The 9,974-nt window shown below is 37.9% G+C and overlaps 2 protein-coding genes across 3 annotated transcripts in view; one reads left to right on the top strand and one right to left on the bottom strand.

The window, feature by feature from the left end:
- Positions 1–549: 549 nt before the first annotated feature.
- Positions 550–9,974, bottom strand: part of LOC107668537 (transmembrane protein 260) — a 76,653-nt gene continuing 67,228 nt past the window's right edge. The window contains exon 17 of the transcript XR_001631907.1: positions 550–671. The gene's annotated coding sequence lies outside the window, so the exon portion shown is untranslated. The remainder of the gene's footprint in view (positions 672–9,974) is intronic.
- On the top strand, positions 3,418–8,428 carry LOC107668539 (homeobox protein OTX2-like). Of its 2 annotated transcripts, none has more exons than XM_016460449.1 (4): positions 3,418–3,513; positions 5,495–5,729; positions 6,429–6,580; positions 6,817–8,428. In XM_016460449.1, the coding sequence occupies exons 2-4, from the start codon at positions 5,633–5,635 to the stop codon at positions 7,435–7,437; spliced, it is 870 nt and encodes a 289-aa protein (XP_016315935.1). In that variant the 5' UTR covers positions 3,418–3,513; positions 5,495–5,632; the 3' UTR covers positions 7,438–8,428. The 2 variants fall into 2 exon arrangements, with proteins under 2 accessions (XP_016315935.1, XP_016315934.1); XM_016460448.1 differs by lacking the exon at positions 3,418–3,513 and adding an exon at positions 3,589–3,715.

The following is a 9,974-nucleotide window of genomic DNA, read 5'->3' as shown; positions in this document are numbered from 1 at the left end:
ATCTCTGTAACCTTAGTGATCTCTTGAAATGTACTGTGCAATTATTGTCCGTTTCCCCCACCCTTCCAATCTGACATCCTTATGTTCTCGGACCGTGACGCGTAACATTTAACCCCATTTAAGTTTCCTGTACCTTGCGGGAAGATGTGGCACACGGGAAATTATGAATGTCAGTAAAGATCAAACGAGCTCTTTTATTCATAGTAATTACTTTGTGCAAATATACCTTCACGTTCAAGTGTTCCTCTCATCAAAAATGACTCTGTTATCGCATTTAAACACTGTCACAATTATGTCAAATCAGAGAAACATTTGGGAGAATTTGTAATGTATCATGCTAAATTATGTCCATTCAACCGTGTCGGATTTTAATCTAATCTCTAAACTTAGAACCTTATAAAGAAAAAAAAATCACAATATATGTAACACCGGAAGATACAGTAAAGTCAAACATTCATTTAAATGAATCAACAAACTCCTTTTTTGTCACTCAAACCATTTCAGAAGTGCAACATGGTGTCATAATTGAAAAACCACTAAAGATGTTCCAATCTTCAGTTGTTTAATAAAATTGTGAAGAAATTATCCTTTCCTACTGTGCTCCTCCAAACATTCACATAAGATAACATCCACTTTGCTTTTGCCCACCAGTGCTTTCAAAACATTTGGACCTGCAGGGGAGACAGAAAGAGAGATTAGTGTTTTAATGATTTTCAGGCAGACTTATAAATACTTTTTTTTTTTTTTTTTTTGTATGGTAGTAGAAGAAATAATAATAATAATAATAATAATAATAATGGATCATTGTTATAAATAATAAATAATAATAACAGCCATTATATTTTATATAATGTAAATAGTATTTATTTAAATATTGTTGTTGTAGACAGTGTATTTTTCTTTGTCTGTTTTAATGGGGTAATTGTAAATTTAATGTTCGGTCATAAAAAAAACACGAAAGTCGTAATAAATTACTAGATATTGTTACATGCTCCGCATTAGAACCCAAATAAACGTTTCATATTGCATCTCGCCATTCAACTAAAGTGGAGATTAAAGGGAAGGGTGTCATTTACTGGGATTGCGCTGTTGTGGCCACAGGCGCGAACACGCATTGCGCTTTTTCACTTTGACAAACCACAATTCCTTTAAAGATGAGAGTTCCCTCCGGACGCGGGGCGTTTAGAATTTGATAAATAATTTAGCAGTTTAAACAGCGAGAGGCAACGCTGGGCGAGATCCCAGCGATAAAGGCACGCGGGATGATGGTGGATGAAACATCGTTTATTTAGCTGTGACTTGCCTGTTACTAAATAAATTGCACAGCGCGTTAATATAATGTGAAACACGCGCTCCCGTATTCTACCGTCTAAAATTCTGCAGATATTAACTTTTCAAGTGTTTTTAATGCCCGATCAGTTTTAAATCTTAAATGAAGAACCGCAAAACTCCATCAATTGTCCATGTTTTTTATATTGTTTATTTAGATCCTACAAGCACATTTATCATTTTGGTTCATCTTTGACATGCAGCGACCTGCAGTTTTCTCCAAAATGTGATAGCCTACTTGGGCTCAGGCGAGTGAGTTCAGAGGAGAAATGGCACTTTGCGCTGGAGGATTCATTTTTCATTCACTTTAATTCGAACACAAAGAATTCCAAAAGCGCTTGCAGTGAAATAAATTGTTTATAGATTTTCAAAACAGTATCACCAGGATAATGGTGGCTGTCATCATCTCCAGAGCATTCTACAATAGCAGGTGCACAACTGAGGCTTTCCATCCTGTCTTGAAGTGTAAAAGTTTTTTTCTGCATCTGTAACCCAAAGAGAGATCACACTTGATTAATGGGACGCCGTTCCTAGATCTATACATAACATAAGATAACGGTTATAGGCCTAGACTACTTTTTTAGATAGATAGATTTTAACTGGAATGAAACAATAGAAACTTTTTATTAGTCGTGTTTTTAAATTAGCTTTGCATTTACGTTCTCAAAACGGCACCATCAAATGCAAGTACTGTAAAAGGAATAGAATTGATAGAATCCAGCCATCATGACGTCAAATTATTATTGTTATTATTATTATTATTAGTCTAGTTGTTGTTGTTTGTATAATTTATTAGCAGTGTAGAAAGCAGGAAAATATAATAATCTTAACTTAAATAATAATAATAATGCGCCAACATTTGTTATAGTTATGCTTCAATAATATCTATCAAAATGTTACAATGTTATGTTTAAACGGAAAAAGGTTAGAACGTACTGATCCTGATACTGATGACAGTTTTGGATTTAAAATTCTAGTTTGCTATAATAAGAATTAAATCTGATCATGATGATGACAAACAAAAACAACAACAATAGCAGTAGTAGTAGTAGTAGTAGTAGTAGTAGTAATAGGTAGGATATATTCATAAATTATTTTATTTAGAAAACGTTGCATTTCATTTAAGCATATCTGTGCTGGATTCAATTAAACAAAAAGAAACGCGCCAAATAGCAATGATCTTTGTAAATATATTGCTCACCGTTGTTTATTTGTCCGTGCATGTCGAGTCACCCGGGCGCTTGTCAGGTTCTCCTCTTCTCAGGATATCTTAAAATGTGTAGACTTAAAGCTGTTATGATACAGTCGGCTTTCCTCCCACACAGATGAATCCCGATAGACATGTCTCGAAGTGGATATTGGCAACATGTTGTTTTTAACATTTTTTAACAAGGTTCCCAATTCACCTCCTCGTTGAGCTTCTCCACACTGGTTTCACGTGTATTCTACATGCCTTATAAAAGGCCCTAATATAGCCCCATGGCAATGCGATGCACTCATCTCTTGATACATTTGGGTATATCAGCTTGAGCACTTGCAGTTTGAGCGTCATGTGGACGAGAGGACAGTTTTAAGGAATTAAGTCCCCGTAAATCCCTCCAGCTACGCAACAGAAATGCAAGAGGTCTGCGTGGATTCAAGCGTCCGTATTCAACATTTGTTTTCTCCGCTTTAACCTAGGTGTTATATTATAAGAAGAATAAAAACTGAGTCTGCTGTTTTCACTCGTTATTAATAATCATGCTCGAGATTAGGCTATATAAATTATACTATTGTTTCATTTGCAACTTTTTGAAGTGGTAAAGATACAAACTAACGTAAGCTCACTAAGGGCAACCGGAGTTTCAAACAGATCAATCACGCAAATATATAAGAGCATTGTTTTTAACATAGGAGTGTAAAAACAAAAAAATGCATTTTCTTTCCACTTTATTCGTAACACTATGAGTTAATGTTACAACATAAAATTACATTCCTTTGATTCTCAGAGATGAGAATGTGCTCCGCTAGGGCCTCGCTCTCATTGGCTGGAGAGTTTGCATCAAAAAGTAGCTGCCGACATTTGTTTCCCTGCAAAGGGCCCTGCGAGAGAAACAGACTCCAGTCCTGAGCTCTTCATTGGCCAGCGTGCTGTACAAATCAGACTCCAGCAACTTCAACCCAGAAGAGCAGCGAATCATAACCGTATGTGCTTTAATGTCTCTAACCATTTTATCCATTCTTCGCGTTTAGCTGTAGAGGCTTCATCATAATTCACTTGCTTCACGGTTTGATGAAAAGGATTTTATCTTGATGTCTTCAATATTTTTGTAACCATTTAGACGTAGGCTATATTCGCTATTGGACATAAAACTTTAACGGACTTCGAATTTAATCCAGTTATTCAGTAAGTAGCCCGCCTTAGTCGTGTGCAATATATTTTTCTGCATTAAGTTTGCGAACAATGCTATTATTATTATTATTATTATCATTGTCGTAGTCGTTATTGTGTAATATAAATTAATCTTACTGTGCAGTCTTCATCTTTTTATGTCTCAAACGTTCTCTTGATGCTTGTATTTTGAGAACGCCAAACAATTAACCTATATGTTTAACTTGGTCCTTAAATATATATATATAGCCTATCGATATTTACTGATACACATCTTGACTTGTGGTAGTACACCGTTTCACATTTTTTTAATTTTTTTTTATTTAATATAAATCCACGGCTAACTGATTGGTTTTCTCGCTCATTTTAACCGTTTGGGTGCAAATTGATAAATAACACACTACTCTTATTGCTGATGAGAATATGAATACAAATAAACAAGAAGTAGCCTACAAAACATGCATTTTATATTTTTCGTTGCATACCGCTTGATATATTTTCCCCTTTCTTGTACAAGTAGAAATCTGATGCTTATAGTCTCAGTAGCCCTATTTATTTATTAATTTCAATAGTTTGTTCTGTATCATGTCAGAGACACCGTTGCATTGAATGTCAGTGTATGTGTGTGCGAGCGCATTTATTGTACTCATGCACAGAATCAATGAGGCCAAACGTTCAGCTGAAGAGGTAGCGTCCAATAATTAGGGGAGCGCGTGCCACACGGATTATCTCGTTAATTTATCAACAACAACATTTATCATAATTAATTCTTGGATGAGGTAATTACTATTGAGCGGCTGCGCAACTGGTAGACGAGGGCTGTTTTAAGTGACAGATTGAGGGGCGAAACCGTTGGATTAAAAAAAAACTTTTTTTTTCATAAAGCTGAAGTTTTTGTTTAATAATTTCATCATTTATTCAGACAGGATTGTGATTTGGATGTTGCTGAACTTCGGTTAATTTGGAAGTTTTGCATGATGACCCATAGCCTATTATAAGAAACTTTTTTACGTTTCATTTGGGCCCCAAAAAATTTGATTGGCTAATATAGCCTAATCTGTACCTTTCAGTCCAATTATTTTGAAATTCTAAGAAACTAATAGCCTATCTAAACTAATGAAATTAACTAATGCCACTGCGTCAGCAATCTATCTAGTGACAAAATGTTTAATGGAACATCTAAAAGATTAAAGTTGAGCTGTTTGCTCTTTTCAGCAAAGAAATAACGGATGTAATTTCTGTAAAATACTAAAGCACGTAATTATACGTTTATACTCTTCTGACTGATATGAGTGGGGGAAAGAGGGGGTTACTTTTGTCATTGTTACTTTTGTCCCTCGCCAATGGAGCTTTTGTTATTAGCATTAGTTATCAGGCTAACAGTGGCCTTTGTTTCCACCAATAGCTCCCAATCAAGTGCTCTTATGCCTGAGACAATTAGCCGGGTTCCTATGCACATTGTGTTTCTGGCTTGTGTGCACATTTGAACGAGTTTTGTCTTTGTGAAGACTTGTTGCAATTAATAGATGTTACTTTTTGGGGTTGGTGGGGAGAGGGGAGGAAGGGGAGGGACGGGGGGCGTTTGTCAAGATGAGCTTCGTTCATCTCATGAGGACAGCTGGAAGTCTGGAGCGGCTTTAAGAGCACGTTGCGGTGTGGACGGGGTTTATTCGCCTATAGGTCATCGCAGCTAGAGGAACCCAGTTTCTATCTAATGACAGACGTTGAAACAACAACCTCCATCGTCGCAATTAAGTGAACGTCTCCATTTATCTTTGTTCTTTTTGAAAACAGGGTTTTTGGTTTCACATCCACCGCTGAAGACGTTGACAAGCTAGAAGCAGAGATAAAGCAAAGGAAGAGAGACTGAAGGGGCCGGTGTTCAGCCTTCCGAATTTTCTCCAAATTTAACCCCCCACAACCATCTTTAGCATGATGTCGTATCTCAAGCAACCACCTTACATGGTCAACGGGCTAAGTTTAACTACCTCCGGTATGGACCTTCTGCACCCTTCCGTTGGATACCCAGGTGAGAGACAATCTTCCAAATGAATCATTTTATGTAATAGATGGTTGGAATGAATGCACACAAGGATATACGGAGTTGTCCTTTATGGATTCAGGACTAAGTTACACTTTTGCCCGTATGTGCTTAAATGTAAATAGTAGGCCTGGCTATTTGATTTGCTGGTTTTATATGCTTTCTAGTCTTATAATTACACTTCCACTCGAGGCTTCTTGAGATGCAAGATATTCAGCGGTTATGTGTAGCTGATGCATAATTAAATTGTAGAGTTATGAAGCAGTAATGAATTTTGAACCATTCTGTTTTTTTAAAACCCATTCTTAAACAATACAATTTGTATTATGCCTTATAAGTTATAAGAATTTAAAAACATAGCCAGCTGTTTTATTTTTGAATTAAAAATGTATCTATTATTCTGATATAGCCTATTTAGTAGGCCTATGTTGTTTTTATTTCACTAATGATAACACATCAAACGGGAAAAAGTTTAAAAGTATTAAAATGTTTTATTAAAAAAATAAAACAAATTACGTCAAACGTTTTATGAATATTTACGATGCAGTTTCAGATATATTCATATTTTATCGTAATATTTTGGTAGGCTATCATATATTCATATTTATAACCCGCTTTTAAAATAAATCTATGCATGAAAGGTTTTCGGATGGACAACCTTGTGATACATTTGTTTATTTAAAACAGCGACTCCTCGAAAGCAGAGGCGGGAAAGGACAACATTTACTAGAGCGCAACTAGATATTCTGGAGGCTTTATTCGCGAAAACGCGCTACCCGGATATTTTCATGCGAGAGGAGGTGGCCTTAAAAATCAACTTACCGGAGTCCCGTGTACAGGTACGTATCATTCAAGTCATGCAAATGTTTTCACATTAAAACATCTAAAAAAAAACATAGACATCTTTATAAACTGAGAGGCGCACGATTAGTAACTTTAATGATAATGGTTGTCGTTTCTTATTTTGCGCAAAGACAGAACATAGACAATTATTCTAACTTCAGTGCTGCCCCACAACTGAATTTAGGCTGGTTCACACCGTAAATATTAATAAACCCTGTTTTTACGACGTCAGGTTTGGTTCAAAAACCGAAGGGCAAAGTGTCGCCAGCAGCTGCAACAACAACAAAACGGAGGCCAGAACAAGGTGAGACCTGCCAAAAAGAAGAGCTCTCCAGCGCGGGAGGCCAGTTCTGAGAGCGGGGCGAGTGGCCAGCTCACCCCGCCCTCCAGCACTTCAGTCCCGGCCATCTCCACCACAACCGCGCCGGTGTCCATTTGGAGCCCGGCCTCCATCTCGCCGCCGTCAGACCCACTCTCTACCTCCTCCTCCTGCATGCAGCGATCCTACCCCATGACCTATACTCAAGCGTCTGGATACAGCCAGGGCTACACTGGTTCCACATCCTACTTTGGGGGCATGGACTGCGGCTCTTACTTGACGCCCATGCACCATCAGCTGACCGGGCCAGGATCCACTTTGAGCCCCATGAGCAGCAATGCTGTCACCAGTCACCTGAACCAGTCTCCCGCGTCTCTTCCCACGCAAGGTTACGGTGCCTCGGGGCTCGGCTTCAACTCCACCGCGGATTGCTTGGATTATAAGGACCAAGCGTCCTCGTGGAAACTGAACTTCAATGCTGACTGCTTGGATTACAAAGATCAGACTTCCTCCTGGAAATTCCAAGTGTTGTGAAACTAACAAAACGTCTGCCATTCTGTCCAATCAACACACTAAAAGACCATAAAATAAACGTTGTAGACCTGCCATCCTTCCAAAAACAGAAGTGCTCCGTGACACGCGAACTCTCCGAGATGGATGGGTTGCATTGTGCCCGACAGCGCTTTTGAAGTTTGTCTTTGACATGAAATATCTATTTGAGCTACATGCACCCCTTGTGGCCTGCAAAGTAGTATTTGAAGGGTCGTGAATGCGTATAAACATAGGCCATTTGACCACAACCTGTTGTTTAAGGTACAGGGAATTGTAATAAGTTAGGTCAAAGCCACGGAACAAATCCTTACACAAGAAAAGAGGAGAAAAAAAAACTACATGGCAAAAGAAGCCAATCTTTTGGTTAAGTGCTTGGAATGGGCAGGCTTTCTCTAAGCCTCTTACAGCACGCCGACCTATTTCAATGTTGGCAAGACGAGAGACACTTCCATCAGGAGGATGATAGAGAGGATGTGTGCGAGTGCGTGTGCGTGTGTGTGCGTGCGTGCGTGCGTGTGCGCGCTGAACGCCCCCATGGCGACCTGGATGCACTACTTTATTTAAGAAAAGGTGTTTATAAGGAATCAATATGTAGTTTTTAAAAGACAATCAATGTGTGTCTTATATAAATGGTACATTTGTGTTTTTTATCTGTGATAGCCTTCGAAACTGTGATCTGTTGTAACTGTATGCAATTTGTGAGCTCCGTCGCATCTGCGAAGACTCGGCTGTGATTTTAATAGATTTTAAACTTTTTTTTTTTCTTTAAGGAAACACGACGGTAAATAATACTAGTCACATGATTACTATTGGATTAATTTCAAGAGACAAACAATCTCGAAAATACAGGGACTCGAGAGAATGTGTAAGAAAGGAACTGTCCGTCCCCGTTCATTGATTTCTATTGGTCATAACTGATATACCACCCACGTGGGTCTGAAACTTGTCTGGAGTGGTAATATGGTCCCGCCACAGAAATATTAATAAACAATTTCAAATCTGACACTATATTTAAATGTATTAAGTCTGGACGAGTTATTCAAATGTATTATGAATTGTATGTGTGTGCTTGTGTTTTAGGTTAGCTACAATAGATTGAAATGCAGAGGCTAATAAAAAGGTGATTAGGACGGAGAGGCCCGATTTATGAGAAGAAAGAAAAAAGACATCCGAACCAGCAAATTTTAATCAATATAGGCTATCAAGAAACAAATGGCAAATAGAGTGTAGCCTACGTTTAAACAGTTTATTTATCAGATTGATAGTAATCATTTAAAAGCGCTCTACATGTGAATCATTTCATTTATTAACTTCATCCCAATTTAAAAATGAAATAGTGTCCGTTTCCTTTGGAGGAATGAAAACAGGAAACCCCGTGCATATCCACATTAAATATTAACAGCATTCTCCTGGTTGACTGATTCACAAGAAATTGCCCACCTCAACTCAACGTTGTATCATTTTGTAATAAAATGTGCGTCAACAAGTGGTTTATAAAAGGGTCATGCTTTGATAAGGTATAGACCCACTCAGACGCTTAAATTAAAGGTTAAACTTGAAAAGCACTGGCTTGTATGAGTCTTGTAATTTGCCTATTAAACATCAGGACACTTAAAGTAAATGTATCTTTGGAACTGCAAGGCATGAGCAAATTTTAATTATTTTTCATTTTCCCCGCCGGGTTTCCGGCTCTTTCGTTTTAAGAGACATGGCACCAGGAATGTGTGTCTTGGGAAAGTAGCGCTAATCCGCGCCTCAAAGACCAGTTAATCCCAATATTTCACTGGCGGGGTTTCTTTAGGGCAGAGGGCAACTCAAACGTAACTCAAAGCCTACTTTAAAGACCGCCTTTTCTGAATGCAGAACCGCACCATTTTGCTCTGTATTGCAACAACGGATGACATTTCACAATAGAAAAGTGTAGCCTATGTATGTGTGTGTGTGTGTGTGTGTGTGTGTGTGTGTGTGTGTATATATATATATATATATATATATTCATGTCGTAACAATTATACAAACGTTAAAATAATAGGCTACTGTGTACTCATGACACGAATTCAGAAAAAAAACCAATTACATTAAAAATTAACATACAATGGTAGCCTACTAAAAAAAAAAATGATTTAAAGAGGCATACAATAAAGTACAAATTCAATACCTTAATTCCAATTTTGATTTAAACTGCTGAGGACATAGCTAACACCCCGGAGTCCTCTGTGGCTGAATGGAAAACTTTCACAAAGAGTCCCCTCGGTAAAGGAGGGTAGAGAGCGAACTGAGGACTTTACCGTCGGGTCCTGGAATAATTCTATTGTAAGGGCCTGACTTGAGCGACATCTCATAATTACACGAGTTCACTTGGAGGCAGGGAGTCAGAATCGAATCTTTGAATTCTTCCATCATAATTGCGAGCAGTGGAACGTTCAATTATCGTCCTTGACATTGCCAAATAATCTCCTTTTCATTCACATCATCACTAAAGACAATTAAAAGAATGGTGCGAAATGATCAAAACATTT

This window comes from Sinocyclocheilus anshuiensis, unplaced genomic scaffold (genome assembly GCF_001515605.1).
Source record: "Sinocyclocheilus anshuiensis isolate Anshui unplaced genomic scaffold, SAMN03320099.WGS_v1.1 scaffold3132, whole genome shotgun sequence".
Taxonomy (NCBI): domain Eukaryota; kingdom Metazoa; phylum Chordata; class Actinopteri; order Cypriniformes; family Cyprinidae; genus Sinocyclocheilus; species Sinocyclocheilus anshuiensis.
The sequence above is the reverse complement of the archived record's forward strand: the minus strand, read 5'-3'. Positions and strand labels throughout refer to the sequence as shown.

What these genes read in the sequence shown, in the direction of transcription:
- LOC107668539 (XM_016460449.1), top strand. Translation starts at nt 5,633, where the DNA reads ATGATGTCGTATCTCAAGCAACCACCTTACATGGTCAACGGGCTAAGT. An exon ending in CCCTTCCGTTGGATACCCAG is followed by an intron (nt 5,730 to 6,428) that starts GTGAGAGACAAT and finishes TATTTAAAACAG; the next exon opens with CGACTCCTCGAAAGCAGAGG. An exon ending in TACCGGAGTCCCGTGTACAG is followed by an intron (nt 6,581 to 6,816) that starts GTACGTATCATT and finishes TTACGACGTCAG; the next exon opens with GTTTGGTTCAAAAACCGAAG.